Source organism: Melanotaenia boesemani, chromosome 17 (assembly GCF_017639745.1).
Source record: "Melanotaenia boesemani isolate fMelBoe1 chromosome 17, fMelBoe1.pri, whole genome shotgun sequence".
NCBI lineage: Eukaryota > Metazoa > Chordata > Actinopteri > Atheriniformes > Melanotaeniidae > Melanotaenia > Melanotaenia boesemani.
The window spans coordinates 23,900,412-23,920,000 of record NC_055698.1 but is presented as its reverse complement, the minus strand read 5'-3'; the positions used below and the strand labels follow the sequence as shown (position 1 = coordinate 23,920,000).

General features: G+C 37.5%; 7 gene segments (V, D, J or C); 2 read left to right on the top strand and 5 right to left on the bottom strand.

The window, feature by feature from the left end:
• Nucleotides 1–904: 904 nt before the first annotated feature.
• LOC121656357 lies at nt 905–1,405 on the bottom strand. The segment is given in 2 exon segments: nt 905–1,239; nt 1,337–1,405. Coding segments are annotated over 2 exon segments (384 nt in total).
• Nucleotides 1,406–3,058: 1,653 nt separating this feature from the next.
• Nucleotides 3,059–3,590, bottom strand: LOC121656212. The segment is given in 2 exon segments: nt 3,059–3,424; nt 3,522–3,590. Coding segments are annotated over 2 exon segments (393 nt in total).
• A 2,551-nt stretch (nt 3,591–6,141) lies between these two features.
• Nucleotides 6,142–7,901, top strand: LOC121656208. The segment is given in 2 exon segments: nt 6,142–6,340; nt 7,455–7,901. Coding segments are annotated over 2 exon segments (513 nt in total).
• Nucleotides 7,902–8,577: 676 nt separating this feature from the next.
• Nucleotides 8,578–9,326, bottom strand: LOC121656250. The segment is given in 2 exon segments: nt 8,578–9,023; nt 9,215–9,326. Coding segments are annotated over 2 exon segments (354 nt in total).
• A 1,853-nt stretch (nt 9,327–11,179) lies between these two features.
• Nucleotides 11,180–11,910, bottom strand: LOC121656227. The segment is given in 2 exon segments: nt 11,180–11,502; nt 11,691–11,910. Coding segments are annotated over 2 exon segments (360 nt in total).
• A 3,360-nt stretch (nt 11,911–15,270) lies between these two features.
• On the bottom strand, nt 15,271–17,010 carry LOC121656355. The segment is given in 4 exon segments: nt 15,271–15,690; nt 15,788–15,826; nt 15,988–16,009; nt 16,816–17,010. Coding segments are annotated over 4 exon segments (600 nt in total).
• A 650-nt stretch (nt 17,011–17,660) lies between these two features.
• On the top strand, nt 17,661–19,365 carry LOC121656252. The segment is given in 2 exon segments: nt 17,661–17,776; nt 18,899–19,365. A coding segment is annotated over 1 exon segment (255 nt).
• The last annotated feature ends 224 nt before the right edge of the window (nt 19,366–19,589 follow it).

Sequence of the window (19,589 nt, the reverse complement as noted above, 5' to 3'; positions counted from 1 at the left end):
CTACACAATAAAGATGTTGTTGTCAGAACGTTTTACCGACATCATTTCTAACATTGATTCATAACTTTCTATTCATTTCTCTTTTTCAGCATTATTTAAAATATTTTCCTTTAATAAATACCAAACCCATTGTTCTTAATTATTCTTTACATAAAAATGTCTTAATATTTTGCTCTCATTGTGTTAATTTCTGTAATATGTAAATTAAATATTAAGAAAAAAATCATCTGATCAATTTTGAGAAAGATTATAGAGATTTTATGAAAAGCGCACAAAAAGAATAGATTTATGTATATTTATATATATTAAATTCTTGTTTAAAGTCTAAGACCAACCTAGACTTAAAAAAGCTCAAGAGGACCTTTAACTCATAGCCATAAAACTTTCAGTAGATTCTAATATCAACTGCTTTACTCTCCACAGTTCTGTTAAACCTTTGATAGAAACATGTAGGTTAGGACTGGAGTTTGATCACAGATGTTACAAAACCCACTGTCTCCAACATTTTGCATCCGACACTCTATATATGAACTGTCCCATGACAAACTGTGTCAACTCAATCCTGCTTTAATAAGTGTTAAATTTAGATAAATCTGTGACTTTTTGATGATTAATATATGTTTTGTGGACATAAGTCACAGGCATTTGTTCTGGGATCAGTTCAAACATGCTTTACATTAGTTTTTAGTAACATGAGCCATCTATTAGTACCAACAGAAATAAATTATCTCCTTCCTTTTCCCGGTTGGTTTAGAACACAGACTGTACGTAAGAAAAAAATGTATCTGCAGTGTGTTTACATTATGTTTACTAAACTGTATCAGTCTCTGCAGCAGCTTCAGCTGCATCAGTCAGTTTAGTTTCTGTTCATTCTGACTGAAGGAGGTTTTTGTACGATGCTTTTTCACTGTGTGAACACGGGGCCACTGTGATAACTCTGACAGTAATAAACTCCTGCATCTTCAGCCTGAACTCCACTGATGGTCAGAGTGAAGTCAACTCCATTCCCTGCTCCACTTCCACTGAATCTGGAGGAGATTCCTGAAAATCTATCTGATGTCCCGTAGATCAGAGCTTTAGGAGCTTCTCCAGATTTCTTACGGTGCCAGGCCAGGTAGTACTGTGAACCAGACCAGTGAGTTACTGTTGGACTGACTTTACAGTCAATAGTGACAGTTTGTCCGAGCTGCACTGATTTGGCTGCTGACTGAGTCACAACAACATTCTGTCCAACAGACCCTGAGGAGAGAGAAGAAACACTGGACATGAGATGGTGAGGTGAAACTCAGCTACACTCCAAATGATTTTCACATCACAGAACAATGATTTTCCTCACCCTGAGTGAAGCAGAGGAGAGTCCAGATGAGGACGCAGATCAAAGTCATGTTATTGATGAGGAGGATTTCTGTGGCTTCTGTTGTCATGAAGGACAGCTGTCAGTCATCCAGTCTTCAACTCTCAGGACTATAAACTCTCCCAGAGCACTGGAGCATGGTGCTGCTGATGCAAATTAGCTCTTCACATCTAACAATGACTGAGACCAGTTTGAGGCTGCAAATTAAAAATAAATTAATTTTTCTTAGATAATTAAATATTAGTTTGAAGGGCATTGTTTAGCAAAATAGAGATTATGAATATATGTTTACAGAAATATTTTTATTTTAACATTGAATCTGTTCATTTGACAAGTGTGTAAATGTAAAATTAAATTCTAAAATATTTTGTAAATGTTTTTCATTGTTGTGTATCATTTAATTTTAAACCAATTTCATTCAAGAAGACATACTGAGAGTATTTGCGTTGCGTTTGTTGTGTTCACAGAGAACCATGTCTATCCACAGTCAGAGGCTTTCTGTATGATGTCTCAAACAGTTTGTATACATTTTTATTGGAGGAACCAGACTGGTTGTTAATTGTATGTGCTTGTAAATTTTCTTTTTGCTAAAAAAAAAGATGTTAATTTACTCTAAAGTTAACAGAAAATAGACATAGAGTTTTAAATCTATTTATATCTGTGCTGTAACTGTCCAAGGTTTGATTTTATTCAACATTATTTCACTTCTATGAATGAACTTCAATTCGTTTCTGTCTGCATTTTGACATTTAGTACATTCTTACAAAAATAATTATTCTAAAATCAACTGAAATATTTTTTGTTAAAAATGAAAAATGCTCAATAATTTCAAAAGTTTGAGAGATTAAAATGAACTTAATTAAGAACATGTAAAAATCTTTCTAAATATATATGAAGGCTAAATAGCTTCCACTTCCACAGATTTCTTAGACCATGTAAGATCCACATCATTAAATATTAATTAACTGTAACTAAGTTAACCTCGTACGTAATTCCCTGTTTCAGCACTTCAGATATTTCTTGAAAAAGTCTCTGTGTTGAAGTTTTTTCTCAGGAATGCATATCTGAGTAAGTTAAGCATTGTTTAAACTAAAAATAGAAATATATTCAAATCGTTGATGCTTGTTCTTGATCTCACCAGTTTAAATTTACTAATTAAACTGAAGTAAGATGTTCCTGTTTGAAACTTTTGTCCGCGCTACTGAAACCTGTCTGTTGACATGGTTGATCAGTGATGATGATCTGTTACCATGGTTACTGTACTCAGAGAGGGAAGTGAAACATCAATGACCCTTCAGCTGAAATGCAGCAGGGTGGCGTTTTTTTCTCTGTTTTATTAATTTTATCATATTGTCTGTAGGTCTCTTCCTCCAGTGGGTAAAGAGAGGAAAACTAGAAATCCATTGTAGAGTTTAAGGCCACAGAAGTGGTACAAAGGGATCTTGGAAAGATAGAAAGTAACAGCAGTGACATACTGAGCACCTTGTTTCTGTCCAGATATGTTTCTGTCTGTATCTGTGATTCTGTGCATCAAAGATACTGATATTTAAATTTTATTTTCCTTTGGTATGTGCTATAAAAGTATTCTGTGTGTGTGTGTGTGTGTGTATGTGTGTGTGTGGGTGTGTGTGTGTGTGTGTGTGTTCAGTGAACTGTGTCAGTCTGTGTAGCAGTCAGTTCAGTTTCTGTTCAGTCTGACTGAAGGAGGTTTTTGTACGATGCTTTTTCATTGTGTGAACACATTCTGATTATTCAACCAGTGATAACTCTGACAGTAATAAACTCCTGCATCTTCAGCCTGAACTCCACTGATGGTCAGAGTGAAGTCAACTCCATTCCCTGCTCCACTTCCACTGAATCTGGAGGAGATTCCTGAAAATCTATCTGATGTCCTGTAGATCAGAGCTTTAGGAGCTTCTCCAGGTTTCTGATGGTACCATGCTAGCCAGTACTGTGAACCAGTCCAGTGAGCTACTTTTGGACTGACTTTACAGTCAATAGTGACAGTTTGTCCGAGCTGCACTGATTTGGCTGCTGACTGAGTCACAACAACATTCTGTCCAACAGACCCTGAGGAGAGAGAAGAAACACTGGACATGAGACGGTGAGGTGAAACTCAGCTACACTCCAAATGATTTTCACATCACAGAACAATGATTTTCCTCACCCTGAGTGAAGCAGAGGAGAGTCCAGATGAGGACGCAGATCAAAGTCATGTTATTGATGAGGAGGATTTCTGTGGCTTCTGTTGTCATGAAGGACAGCTGTCAGTCATCCAGTCTTCAACTCTCAGGACTATAAACTCTCCCAGAGCACTGGAGCATGGTGCTGCTGATGCAAAGTGTTTCTCTATGGAAATGTTCTGAGTCCAGCAGGGACTTGAATCAATCTGATGATGATTATCAATGAATCATTTAGTTTATGTGAATATTATGTCATCATAATTTTAAATTCATATTAACATTTGAGAGTTTATGTTCTAGAGAAAAAGTTTGTATTATAATGTCTCCTAATCTTTATCTAAATACTACAAAACAGATTTTAACTTTCTACTCATTCATCTACCAGTTCACCCAGCGCTGGGACCAGTCTGATGATGATGTTTACCACTGAATCAGTCAGTTAATCTTTATAATGATACGAAATGTGTTTATTCACTTGAATGTGTTTTGAGCTTGAGTTTAATGGAGAACTTTGTAAATAATGAATTATATTAATCCCTTCATTTACAATTTAAAAAAGGTGTTGTAACTAACCATAATTCATATACCACGTAATAGCTTTCTCATTTTTTTCTGTAACTCAAGAAACATTTCTAAATTGGTACATATGGTCTCCAGAGCTGAACTGGAAGAATCATGCATGCATTTGTGACCTTATGTTTAGATTATTGTAATTATCTATTTAACAACTTGCACAAATCATCACCTCTATTACACCTCCAGTCTTTTCAAAATGCTGCAGCCAGATTATTAATACATTCAAGCAAACAAGCTCACATCACTCCTGTTTTATATGTCACAGGGTTGAAGTGAACGTTCTGTTTTTTTATATGATTTACAGGTTTTCCCTTTATTTGGTGTTTGATATAGTTTTTATTTGTATTTATTGCATGGTTTTATCTAGTTTGGTTTTATTTTTTTCATTTTTTTTGCTTGCTTTTGATCTGGTTTTAATTGTATGTAAGTTCACTCACCTTGAGCCTGCAGACTGGTTGGGGAAAATGACTCCCACCTGTGACAAATTAATGGGCCTATCAGCAGCCAGAGTGAGCCAGCCAGAAGGCAGCACCTGGAAATAAAGAGGACCTTGTGACAGGAGAAGCGGGACTTACAACAGTGGGTAAAAGAGGCTGGAGGCAGTGAGAGCAGACGGAGAGGTGGATCAGGAACTGGAGTACAGTGGAGAAGCCGCTACACAGCAAAAGGAAGGGGTTGCTACGTGAAAGACAAGCAGAGGCAGAGCAGGAGGCTCTGGTGTGTAAGTATCGATTGGATCTTTAGCAACACCTGTTAATGGAAGCCTGTTGTGGTTGAGTGTACTGAAGCAGAGTACTCACAGAAATCTCCCTACTTTTCCAGAAGTCCACAGCGGGATTGATGGCTGTAGGAACTACACAGACTGCGCTGCTTCATCTGGACCTCTGAACTTTTTTTTTTTTTTTTTTTTTTTTTTTTTACCCAAGCACTTTAGCCTCCCTGATTTTAATTGGTTTCCTTTTGTTACACCTACATTCCTCCAGTGAATATTTAATTAATGACCTTACAGTTTTATTTGATTGAAAGAATAAAAATTCTTTCCACCGCTTGATTCCCTCTGTTCACCTTGCTCGCTCTCCACCCGTGTCACATATACTCTTTACTATATCCTACTTATTTTAGGATTTGTTTAAAGGTCTTATAGGAAAAAATACTTTAGTAATCCCAAAGGGAAATTATATTTACTTCGAGAGCAGTAAATGATCAGACCCCAGATTATAAATGTCAGCTTCTTATAAAAATCCACTGCTGCTCGCTGTCTTTGTTCTCTGGCTGAGAATGTTTGTTGTCCCTCGTACACGAACAAAGACCAGGAGGGACAGAGGCTCTGTCTGTGGTAAATGCTAAATGGACTTGTATTTTTATGTAGAGCTTTTCCAGCCAGGTTGACCACTCAAAGCGCTTTACACTAGTTATTACACTCACCCATTCACACCCTGATAGGCACATCGGGAGGCAACGTGGGGTTAAGAGTCTTGCCCAAGGACACTTAGGTATGTAGTCAGTGGAAGCCTGGAATCGATCCGCCTACCTTCCGGTCGAAAGACGACTGTTCTTCCTCCTGAGCTACAGCCTCCCCTGTGGTACCAAGCTTGTGTAAGAGTCCACTTCAACTACATTTAGTTAAATCTCTGGAGTCCTTTAAAAAGTAGCTAAAACGTTTCTGATTAAAACAGGCTTTTAGTTGAGTTTTATTTTTCTCTACCTGTTTTATTTTGTCTGTTGCCATCTTTTCATTGGTTGCTTTGGTATTTAATTTAGTCATTTTACTCTTTGTGTCCAGCACTTTGTGACTGTCCATGTGTGTAAAAGAACTTTAACTTTATTTACTTACTGTATAAACATCAGTGTTGAAATATAAGTATATTACAATATGAATAAACAATGCTGTTATTCAGGTTTAATAAATCCTTTTATACAGTTTTTATGCAGCATAAATTGTCTGATTATTCCTTTAAATTTGTGTTTATTTTCTAAGTATACGTGTCTTAATGTTTAAATCACTTAAATATCCATTGTACAACAAAGAAAAATGATATTCTCATGTTTGTGAAATATTTTGTCAGCAAATTCTTAGTTCACAAACACTTGAAATGTTCTGCTGCATTGTTTGTTCCAGAGTCAGAGAGCCGTGTCTCTGTACAGTCAGAGGTTTTTGTACGGCGGTTCAATGAGTTTGTATCACTGTGGTACACGTTCGGTGGAGGAACCAGACTGGAAGTTAACTGTAAGTACATTTAATTCTTTATGAGCTCAAATGTAAACAGATTATTTTTTATTTCCTAACCAGAATATTGGTCATCTATAAATGTGGTTTTATATGATTGGTGTAATTATTTGGTAAAGGTAGATTCTATATTTGGAAACACTAAAACCATCTTCAGTAATATTGTTCTGTTATTTTTTTCTCTCATGATGTAAGTTTGCAGATAAATTTTGCTTCTGAATCAGATCATTACTTAATTGTTCAGTCTAAACTCTGAAAATCTGAGTCTTTACTGTTTTAGTCAGGAAATTTTTAGATTTCAGAAAACTGAGGATCAAAAATGTTTCTAACATGTTCAATCTGTTAACTTAACAAGTTAAAGTTTTTGTTTAAATTAGTTAGTTTTTCTGCTCAAACTTAGTATGTGAAAGAAAATTCAAGACCCATCAGAAGTTTCTGTGTCTTTAACCAGAAATGTGGTAAATATACTGACCCATGTCGTCACGTATCAGGTAGAAAGTTTTACATTTGCCCCTCCATGTGGTCCACTCCATGGACTCTTTTAAAAGCAGTTAAACTATTTTATTCAGAAAAGCTGTTTGTTGATAATTATTTATTTTATGAAAATTATTATGTTTTATTACAGCCATTTTATGCCCAACACTTTGCAATTTTTAATCTGTGAAAAGTGTTTTATAAATAAACTTTACTGACTTACATCACTGCATGTGGGAGATTGATTTAATATCATCATATTGTAGTGGTAACTATGGGGAGGATGAAAAGAGTAGATCTGAAAGATTTTACATTCTTCAAATGATATAAAATAATCATTTATAAAAAACAGTGAAGAATTTATTTAATGAAGCAGACAAGTGCCGGGATGGTGTGAAGGTGAAAGATCTGCTTTTAAAATCTAATCTATCATTTTAGTTTGAAGCAAAGTGAATCACAAGAAGCTGAAAACATCTAAAAAATGTCTTGAACATTTTTATCTTTAGTACTGAAACCTGTCTGTTGCTGTGGTTCAGCAGTGATGCCTGTCCGTTACTATGGTTACTGAACTAAAAGCAAGAAGTGAAATATTGAGGAGGGCTTTCATCTAATGTCTGTAATGTGACCTCTCTTTCTGCAGTGGGTCAAGTCCATCCCACCCTGACGGTGCTGCCCCCCTCCACAGAGGAGCTGCAGCAGGGGAAGGCCACACTCATGTGTCTGGCCAACAAGGGCTTCCCCTCAGACTGGAGTCTGTCCTGGAAGGTGGACGGCAGCAGCAGCAGCAGCTATGAGGACAGCAGGAGCCCCGGGGTGCTGCAGAAGGACGGCCACTACAGCTGGAGCAGCACCCTGAGGCTCTCTGCAGACCAGTGGAGGAAGGTGGGCTCTGTGACCTGTGAGGCCACCCACGGCTCCCAGACTCCACTCTCAGAGACACTGAGGAGAGACCAGTGTTCCCAGTACTGATCTGATTTACTGGGACTCTCACATGTCACTGATCTTTTGTTTCTTTCTCTTTTTCAAAGCTTTTTTCAAATTCTTAGTTTCTCTCTTCAGATGTGTTTCTATACAATAAAGATTTTTATATCAAACAGATTTTTTGGTTCTTTCAACATGTAGAGATGATTATAAGATATCCAAAAACAATTTTTACTGCTTTGTTCCAATCTTTAATTCTTTTAATATTCTATAAAAATAAATGTCTGTTCATCAAATCATTTTTTCCATGTTTGTTGACATAAATGTGACTTATTGATCTCAATTAAAATGGAATAGACACTGGATTAGATCAAACAAAACGACAATTAAACCACAATTTTAGTTTTTACATGGAAAGTTTAACTTTCTTTCTTTCTTTCTTTTTTTTTTTATATAATTGAGTAAAAAATATAAATATATAGATTTTGGACTACATTAAATGTTTACTTGTTGATGTAAATTTATTGAAAAAAAATAAAAATTTTGATGTAAGCTTAAGATAAAAATTACTATTAATATAAAAAAAATCAGATAAAAAAAATTCTTCTGTCTATTTTCTTATAAAATTCAGGTTTGCTGCAACACAAAAAAATTATATTTTTAATATAACTTCACATTTTTTAATAGTAAGTTAAATATTACTTTCATATTAAATTTTTATTTTATTCTCAGCAATTTAAAATCATATACGACTGTGTTGTTCTATATGAACAAAAAATCAAATGAATGAAATGAAACTTTTCTAATTGATATTTTTCTGACCGTTAAAATCTATAATGTTTTTGAGATATTAATTCATAAAACTTAATTTAATAACAAAAATCTTTCCACTTTAGTCTCAGTTCTTCTCCTGTTTTAGTTTCAGTGCAGCTGTTGGTTCAGATCAGTTCCTCTCCAGCTGAGGGAGGTTTTTGTACGATGTTGTATCACTGTGTGAACGAGCTGCTACCCTGCTGACAGTAATAAACTCCTGAATCTTCAGCCTGAACTCCACTGATGGTCAGAGTGAAGTCAGAACCAGATCTACTTCCACTAAAACGACTCGGAATTCCAGACTGACGATTTGAAGCTGCATATATCAGGAGTTTAGGAGCTTCTCCTGGTTTCTGAAGGTACCAGTGAAGATAGCTGGTGCTAATACTGGATTTACATTTGATGGAGACAGTCTGTCCTGCAACAACAGACTGAGATCCAGGAGTCTGAGTCAGGATGATTTCTCCTGATGAACCTGGAAAACAGTAGAAGAGTTACTGAGACAAATCCAGCTTTGAGAAAGATGAAGAAAGATTTTTCTTTAAGATGGAGAATAGATGGAAAAAGGTGAAAGCTGCTTGTTTCAGTGTTTCTCCATCACAGCAGAACATCATTGTGGTGAACCTGGTTGTATCCCGAAGCAAAGTTTTCACAAGAGAGTCTCACCGTGAACAAGGAGCCCCAGGGTGGTCAGCAGTAGAGTCAGTGACATCATCATTGTGCTGCTGGTGTGTTCAGTGTCTCTGAAAGGTCTGAACAGCCACTGATCAACACTGACCTCTTAACAGCTGGGAGCAGAGAGGCAGGACACATATGCAAACACACACAGTCACTCAGCTGCAGCTCTCCTCTACATGTCGTCATGTTTCATCTTCACATGTGAGATATTTGCACCAGGAAATCAAATTCTCTCTGAGTTATTTGATCCAGTAGGTTGTGAAGAGGTTCAATTAATTTATTTTAGTAATAAGACTTTATTTGAAATAAATTGGAAGCATTAGTGAGTAAAAATCTTTATGTTTGGATGTTATTATTTGGTGGTTTTGCAATGTTAGAATTATTCAAGTCTTCATGCAGCATCTTAAGAACTTCTCATGAATATAACAATAAACAATAAAATTACTTGATATTCTGTCTTTAACAGTTTTGAATTTTGGGGTCAAATAATAATTGTCAGAAGGAAAATGTTTCTACATTTTAATCAGCATAAAAAAAATGGTAGAATAAGTAAAAAAATACGTGAGATTTAGAGAATCTGATCCCAAAGGAAAAAATGAAGCTCCATGTCATCAAGAGTCATGTGATCCAACTGAAAGCTGCTCTGTAGTCACTAAACACACCTTGCTGAGCTTAACTGCTCCATTTCTTTCTGCTGGACAGACTTTGAGCTCCACAGTATTAACTGTGTTTTTATTCTTTACCTTTTAATGCTTACAGTTGACTCAGAGGAAAGTTTTATTGTTGTTGTTTGAAGTAATATTCTGGAAATTTTGGGGATTTTTTTCTCTACTTTTAATTATTATTTATTTGGTAATTTTTCTGGTGATGATCAGCATCTTCAACAATATTTACCTTTTAAGTTCAGTAACGGCACAATGTCACAAGCTTTATCTCTTACTGTGACATGATGCAGCTCCATGATCCTTTCTGCAAAACATTATAGATGTTAATAAACAAATAAAAAAAAAACATTGCTCTATAGTCATAATAATGTGTGTTTCCATCAAGAAAGTTATCTGTTGATAAAGTTGTTGTGATCACAATTAAGAATAATTTTAAAAAGTTCTGGAGATTTACTAGTTCTTAAACATTTCTGCGTGTGTGTATGTGTGTGTGTGTGTGTGTGTGTGTGTGTGTGTGTGTGTGTGTGTGTGTGTGTGTGTGTGTGTGTGCGTGTGTGTGTGTCTGTGTGTGTGTGTTCAGTGAACTTCATCAGTCAGCTAAGTTCTTGTTCAGTCTGATGGAAGTTTTTATACGACTGTATTTCACTGTGTGAACACCCACTGACTGTTGATGCTATGAAGACTCTGACAGTAATAAACTCCTGAATCTTCAGCCTGAACTCCACTGATGGTCAGAGTGAAGTCAACTCCATTCCCTGCTCCACTTCCACTGAATCTGGAGGAGATTCCTGAAAATCTATCTGATGTCAAGTAGATCAGAGCTTTAAGAGCTTCTCCAGGTTTCTGATGGTACCAGTTCAGGTAGTACTTTGAACCGGAGTGGTGAGTTACTGTTGGACTGGCCTTAGATAAAAAACCTCTTTTGTCTATTTTCTTATAAAATTCAGGTTTGCTGTAACACAAAAAAACAATATTTTTAATAAAACTTCACATTTTTAAATAGTAAATTAAATATTATTATTATAATAATCCTTTAATTTATTCTCAGTAATTAAAATCATATATGACTGTGTTGTTGTTCTATACGGAATAAAATCAAACAAATGAAATCAAATTTTTCTAATTGATATTTGTATGATGATAAAAATCTATACTGTTTTTGAGATATTAATTCATAACACTAAATTTGACTACAAAAATCTTTGCAGTTTAGTCTCAGTTCTTCTCCTGTTTTAATCTCAGTGCAGCTGTTGGTTCAGATCAGTTCCTCTCCAGCTGAGGGAGGTTTTTGTACGACGTTGTATCACTGTGTGAACGGGAAGCTATCACCCTGCTGACAGTAATAAACTCCTGAATCTTCAGCTTGAACTCCACTGATGGTCAGAGTGAAGTCAGAACCAGATCCACTTCCACTAAAACGACTCGGAATTCCTGACTGAAGAGTTGTAGCTTTATAAATGAGGAGTTTAGGAGCTTCTCCTGGTTTCTGAAGATACCAGTGAAGCCAGCTGCCAACACTTGTACTGGTTTTACATCTGATGGAGACAGTCTGTCCTAGAACAACAGACTGAGATCCAGGAGTCTGAGTCAGGATGATTTCTCCTGATGAACCTGGAAAACAGTAGAAGAGTTACTGAGACAAATCCAGCTTTGAGAAAGATGAAAGATTTTTCTTTAAGATGGAGAATAGATGGAAGAAGGTGAAAGCTGCTTGTTTCAGTGTTTCTCCATCACAGCAGAACATCATTGTGGTGAACCTGGTTGCATCCCGAAGCAAAGTTTTCACAAGAGAGTCTCACCCTGAACAAGGAGCCCCAGGGTGGTCAGCAGTAGAGTCAGTGACATCATCATTGTGCTGCTGGTGTGTTCAGTGTCTCTGAAAGGTCTGAACAGCCACTGATCAACACTGACCTCTTAACAGCTGGGAGCAGAGAGGCAGGACACATATGCAAACACACACAGTCACTCAGCTGCAGAAATGAATGAATCCAAATTCTTATTCATCATGTTGACGTCTCAGCAAATACAGAATGAATTTAGGTATAAAAAGAGTTTTTTTTTTTTATTTTTTTGTGAACAGTTTCTTACTTACAGCTCAGAGGTGACACACACTGAGAGGAAGATCTGATATTTGTCTGCAGATAAAACTTGGGGTTTAGGTAAACATGTTACACAAAGTTTTTGGTAACTGTTTGTGTTGTAAACTTTGATCAAATGAAGTCAGTTTGTGTTTAATATCAAGTCTCTGCAGCAGAAACTTCTGTCCTTTTCAGTGTCATTGAGGAGGATTTATGTAAAACTGTTTTAATGAGCTGCACACAGTACAGGACACGGAGTTGTCATGGCAATGAATTGATAAGAAAAAGATAAATATCAAACAGAAAATAAATATATCCCTCATTTTTATATAATGCCACCATTTCCTTTTCTAATTAGCTCATAACTCAAAGTTAATAGGTGAAAAGCAATGAGAGGCAGACCTGACGGTGACGTCTACAGAACTAAAACTTGTTGTTACGGACCCCTTCTGGTCTGGGGGTGGAAGGGGTTGAGTAACACAACAAGCCGGTTTCAAGTTTAAAAATAACAATAATTTATTTACAAAATGTTCAATATGTACAAAACTTAAAATGTCCTTTTCAGGTAAAATATAACGATAATAAACAAAAGGTGTCCTATAAAGGAAAACACACGCTAACCGGCAGCAAATTATAACTCGCTTACACAAAAACACAAAGGAAACTTAAACAAGAAACTAGAGTCAAACAAAATTCAATATAACTAAACAAACGATCCTAAATAACAAAGGGTGGGGAGTTTCTCCTAACGAGCAAACTCCCTGACAATCATTCTATTTAAGCAATCGATAAGCATTCCGTCTGTTGAACAGTCCAGTCAGAATACCTAAGGTTCAAAGAGAAACCAAGTGTCCTCAGACACACAAACTATACAAACAGCTCAAAGAACCACTCAAATGTTAAACTCTTCACAAACCACACAGAGAACCCAACAGGAGGCGAACTGTGTCCTAGTGACACAGCCGCCATGAATAATGACAGGTCCTCCTATTTAAGGGCGAGGCATCACTCAATGGTTTCCAGCTGGGATGAGCGGGAGCAGTAGCGACCAATCGGTGAGGCGGAGGGGAGGAACTGCAGCTTCTGGTCCACAGCCAATCCCGAGGCAGCACTGGCCCAGCAGCATTTGCATATCCAGGTCTGGAGTGACAGGCCGGAGGCCAATCCAAAAAGGCCAGGGGCCGTAACACCCCCTCCCTTAAAATCTGGCCACAGATTCTCCAAACACATCTCCAGCTTGCAATACAGAAACACAGGTTAAACCATCAAGAACACACATACAGTCACAAACAGTCCTAAAGACGAGATAAGGCATCCGCGAAAAGGTTATCCACCCCCTTTTTATGCCTAATCCCCAGGTCGTATTCCTGCAGAATGAGTGCCCATCGCATCAATCTCTGATTATGGTTATACATACGACTTAGAAAGGTTAACGGATTGTGGTCTGTAAATACCTGAATGGGCACAGGAGAGGATCCCACATATACACTGAAGTGTTGTAGCGCCAGAAGTAACGACAGCGTTTCCTTCTCGATGGTGGAATAATGCAACTGGTGTCGGCTGAACTTACGGGAGAAATAACAGACAGGGTGATCAATCCCATCGTTACTAGACTGGAGGAGCACAGCGCCAGCCCCTACAGCACTGGCATCTATATCCAGTTTGAAGGGTTTCTCCATATTGGGAGCCGCTAACACTGGTGCATTTTTAAGTACAGCTTTTACACTATCGAACGCGTGCTGGCACTTGTGGGTCCATAGAAATTCCTGCTTAGGACTTACTAAGGACGTCAATGGTTCTACAACTGTAGAGTAATTTCTACAGAAGTTCCTGTAATAACCGGCCATCCCCAGAAAACGGCGTAAGGCTTTTCGGCCTTCTGGAATGGGGGATTGGGTTATCGAACTCACTTTAGCTTCCACCGGACGCACGATTCCCTGTCCTACCTGTCGGCCTAGATAGGTGACAGTAGCGCAACCAAATTCGCACTTGGCAAGGTTCAGGGTTAAGCTGGCGTCAGCTAAACGTGCAAATATTGTCTCTAAAGCAGACACATGATCTTCCCATTTGTCCGTGAATACCACCATGTCATCCAAGTACGCAGAACAAAATGGAAGATCCGAAAATAGCGTATTAACGAGACGCTGAAATGTGGCAGGGGCATTACACATGCCAAAAGCCATAACTGTATATTGCAGGAAAGTATCGGGAGTAGCAAAAGCAGAAATTAATGAAGCACGAGGTGTAAGTGGAACTTGCCAGTACCCTTTTAACAGGTCCAACTTACTGACATATTGTGCATTCCCAATAGTGTCTACGCAATCGTCTATGCGAGGTAGAGGATATGCATCCGTAACTGTTACAGCGTTAACCTTCCTGTTATCGGTAATAAACCATGGATATCCATCGGGTTTGGTTTCAACAAGGCAGGGCGAACTCCAAGGACTGGAGCTAGGTACAGCAAAACCATGCTGCAGCAGATAGTCCGTTTCTTGTTTCAGCTGAGCCCTTTTTCCAGGATAACACCTGTAAGGAGGCCAATCCAAAAAGGCTGTAACACTTGTCATGTGAGATTTCTTCAACTCATCATGTAAGCATCTTAAGAACTTCTAGTCAATACAACATTCAACTATTTAGACTGAAAGTTAAAACTTAAATACATAATAATTTCAGCTGAAGGATCTTTGTTTTATGTTCTTACCTCCATGGAAATGAACTGTAAAATCGTTAAAACCATGTTAGAAAAGTAGTTGGTAGAAGTATGAACTTATATGTTCCATCCCCATTACTATAACACACCACTTAAACTCATAAGTGCTGCAACACTGGAAACAAAACATGACTGATATGTTATTTCTTACCTGATTCTGTGTTTTATTACATGAATATAATTAAAGGTTGGCTAGAATGACAATGTTAGAAAGTTGCTTCACCCCAGTCAATCAGCTGTTGTGTTTTTGGACAAACACGTGACCCATCTTGCCTCCAGTTTTCGCAGCACTGGTGTATGAATGTGTATGAAGGTTTGGTGACTGGAGAGGTTGTTGCTGCTGGTTGGCAGCCACATTTCCATCAATCTGGCCCAGAACAGATGTGGATACACATGTAACTTACCACCACCAGTGTGTGAATGTGGAATGAATGAATAAAGAATTCAAGTAAAGCCTGAGTGCTTTGAACCGCTCTGTATGAATCTAGTCCATTAGACTATTATAAATCAGTTACTTGAGGACACCTGTTTGCCATGGATGACCCTCTGCTGTGTGTTTGCAGTGAGTGTTTACTGAACTATATCAATGCTGGAATAACTTCCAGCTGTAGCACTGAGTTCAGTTTCTGTTCTATCTGACTGAAGGAGGTTTTTGTACGATGCTTTTTCACTGTGTGAACACTGGCTGGCTATTCAACCAGTGATAACTCTGACAGTAATAAACTCCTGCATCTTCAGCCTGAACTCCACTGATGGTCAGAGTGAAGTCAACTCCATTCCCTGCTCCACTTCCACTGAATCTGGAGGAGATTCCTGAAAGTCTGTCTGATGTCAAGTAGATCAGAGCTTTAAAAGCTTCTCCAGGTTTCTGATGGTACCAGTTCAGGTAGTATTTTGAACCAGAGCGTTGATTTATTGTTGGAGTGGCCTTACAGTCAATAGTGACAGTTTGTCCGAGCTGCACTGATTTGGCTGCTGACTGAGTCACAACAACATTCTGTCCAACAGACCCTGAGGAGAGAGAAGAAACACTGGACATGAGATGGTGAGGTAAAACTCAGCTACACTCCAAATGATTTTCACATCACAGAACAATGGTTTTCCTCACCCTGAGTGAAGCAGAGGAGAGTCCAGATGAGGACGCAAATCAAAGTCATGTTATTGATGAGGAGGATTTCTGTGGCTTCTTTTGTCATGAAGGACAGCTGTCAGTCCTCCAGTCTTCAACTCTCAGGACTATAAACTCTCCCAGAGCACTGGAGCATGGTGCTGCTGATGCAAAGTGTTTCTCTATGGAAATGTTCTGACTCCAGCAGGAACTTAGATCAATCTGATGATAATTATCAATGAATCATTTAGTTTATGCAAATATTATGTCATCATAATTTTAGATTCAGATTAACATAAGAGGTTATGATGTATAGAAAACATTTTACATATAATGTTTCCTAATCTTTATCTGAATACTACAAAACAGATTTTAACTTTCTACTCATTCATCTACCAGTTCACCCAGCGCTGATAAGAAATGTGTTTATTCACTTAAAACTTTCTAAATAATAAATTAAATCGAGCTCTTTATTCTTCATTCTTTTTTCTGTAACTCAAGCAACATTTATAAATTGGTACATATGGTCTCCAGAGCTGACCTGGAAGAATCATGAACATGTCCTCATGTTTATATTATTGTAATTCCCTGTTTAACAACTTGCACAAATCCTCACCTCTTTTACGCCTCCAGTCTATTCAAAATGCTGCAGCCAGATTATTAATACATTCAATCAAACAAGCTCACATCACTCCTGTTTTATACTCTTTACTTTATCTCACTTACTATAAGAGTTGTTTAAAATTCTTATCGGAAAAATACTTTATTAATCAGAAAATGTTAGGGTTCCTGTCTGTCTCCCGTGTGTGTGTGTTCCTGGATTGCCCTAGTGTGTGTGTGTGTGTGTGTGTCTGGCTCATTCTGTCTGTCTTGTGTGTCATGTCTGTTCCCGGCCAGGAGAATTACCAAGGCAGCAATCACCTCACCTGGGCTGATCTCCACACCAGGATCTCATCCACTAATCAACCACCACAGTATTTAGACACCGGACTTGTCTACATTCCTTGCTGGATCGTCCAGTTACTTACCTGGTATATCGTGGCCTCTCTAGTTCTCTGCCTTGATCGTACTCGTGTCTCATAACCCTGTCTTATGTCTAGATTCCTGGTTCTTCGGCTTCTGTCAGCCCTGCCTGCCACACCAACCTCCTGGATTGTTTCCACCCCGCTCTGATTCACTTTCATCTCCAGCTCTAGCCGGCTCCACCCTGCCATCCGCTCCATCTGGTCAGCTGTGAACCACTGTGGTCCTTGGATCCTGCATTTGGATTAAAACTGTTCTCCGGATTCAGCTCAAACCTCCATTAATTTCTTTTACCTAATTAACCATTTTCTGTCATCTGGTTGTTCAGTGCCTGCATCTTGGGGTCCAGAAACCATTGCCTGTCTGACTCACCATAACACAGAGGGAAATTATATTGACTTAGAGAGCAGTAAATGATTAGACCTCAGATTATAAAAGTCAGCTTCTTATCTGTTCATTGGTTACTTTGGTATTTAATTTAATCATAATTTTACTCTATGTGTCCAGCACTTTGTGACTGTCCATGTGTGAAAAAGAACTTAAATTAATTTTAATTACTTACTGTATAAACATCAGTGTTGAAATATTTTAAGTATATTACAATATGAATTAACAATTCTGTTTTTCAGGTTTATTAAATCCTTTTATACAGTTTTTATGCAGCATAAATTGTCTGGTTATTGCTTTAAATTTGTGTTTATGGTCATTTTCTAAGTATATGTGTCTTTATATTTAAATTACTTATAAATATTCATCATTGTACAATTAAGAAAATATTATTCTCATGTTAGTGAAATATTTTGTCAGCAAATTCTTAGTTCACAAACACTTGAAATGTTCTGCTGCATTGTTTGTTGCAGAGTCAGAGAGCCGTGTCTCTGTACAGTCAGAGGTTTTTGTACGGCGGATCACTGAGTTTATCACTGTGGTACACGTTCGGTGGAGGAACCAGACTGGAAGTTAACTGTAAGTACATTTAATTCTTTATGAACTCAAATGTAAACATTTGTTTGTTTTTTATTGCCTAACCAGAATATTGGTAATCTATAAATGTGGTTTTATATGATTGGTGTAATTATTTGGTAAAGTGAGATTCTATATCTGGAAACACTAAAACCATCTTCAGTAATATTGTTCTGTGTTATTTTGTCTCTGATATCGTAAGTTTGCAGATAAATTTTGCCTCTGAATCAGATCATTATTTAACTGTTCAGTCTAAACGCTGAAAATCTGAGTCTTTACTGTTTTAGTCAGGAAATTTTTAGATTTCAGAAAACTGATGAGGATCAAAAATGTTTCTAACATGTTCAATCTGTTAACTTAACAAGTTAAAGTTTTTGTTTAAACTAGTTCGTTTTCTGCACAAACTTCGTATCTATGTGAAAGAAAATTCCAGACCCATCAGATGTTTTTGTGTCTTTAACCAGAAATGTGGTAAATATACTGACCCATGTCGTCACGTATCAGGTAGAAAGTTTCACATTTGCACCTCCATGTGGTCCACTCCATGGACTCTTTTAAAAAGCAGTTAAACTATTTTATTCAGGATATCTTTTTGTTGATATGATTTATTTTATGAAAATTATTATGTTTTGTTGCAGCCATTTTATGTCCAGCACTTTGTAATTTTTATCTGTGAAAAGTGTTTTATAAATAAACTTTACTTACTTACATCACTGCATGTGGGAGATTGATTTAATGTCATAATATTGTAGTGGTAACTATGGGGAGGATGAAAAGAGTAGAGTTGCAAGATTTTACATACTGTAAATGATATAAAATAATCATTTGTGAAAACAGTGAAGAATTTATTTAGTGATGCAGAGAAGTGACAAGATGGTGTGAAGGTAGAAGATCTGGTTTTAAATTCTCATCTATGATATTAGTTTGAAGTAAAGTGAATCACAAGAAGCTGAAAACATCTAAAAAATGTCTTGAACATTTTTATCTTTAGTACTGAAACCTGTCTGTTGCTGTGGTTCAGCAGTGATGCCTGTCCGTTACTATGGTTACTGAACTAAAAGCGAGAAGGGAAACATTGAGGAGGAGTTTCATCTAATGTCTGTAATGTGTCCTCTCTTTCTGCAGTGGGTCAAGTCCGTCCCACCCTGACGGTGCTGCCCCCCTCCACAGAGGAGCTGCAGCAGGGGAAGGCCACGCTCATGTGTCTGGCCAACAAGGGCTTCCCCTCAGACTGGAGTCTGTCCTGGAAGGTGGACGGCAGCAGCAGCAGCAGCTATGAGGACAGCAGGAGCCCCGGGGTGCTGCAGAAGGACGGCCACTACAGCTGGAGCAGCACCCTGAGGCTCTCTGCAGACCAGTGGAGGAAGGTGGGCTCTGTGACCTGTGAGGCCACCCAGGGCTCCCAGACTCCACTCTCAGAGACACTGAGGAGAGACCAGTGTTCCCAGTACTGACCTGATTTACTGGGACGCTCACATGTCACTGATCTTTCATTTCTTTCTCTTTTTCAAAGCTTTTTTTCAAATTCTTAGTTTCTCTGTTTATCTGTGTTTCTATAAAATAAAGATTTTTAACAGATTTTTTTGGTTCTTTCAACATGTAGAGATGATTATAAGATATCCAAAAACAATTTTTAGTGCTTTGTTCCAATCTTTAATTCTTTTAATATTCTATGATAATAAATGTCTGTTCATCAAATCATTTTTTCCATTTTTGTTCATATAAATGTGACTTATTGATCTTAATTAAAAGGGAATAGATGCTGGATTAGATCAAACAAAACTACAAATAAACCACAATTTTAGTTTTTACATGG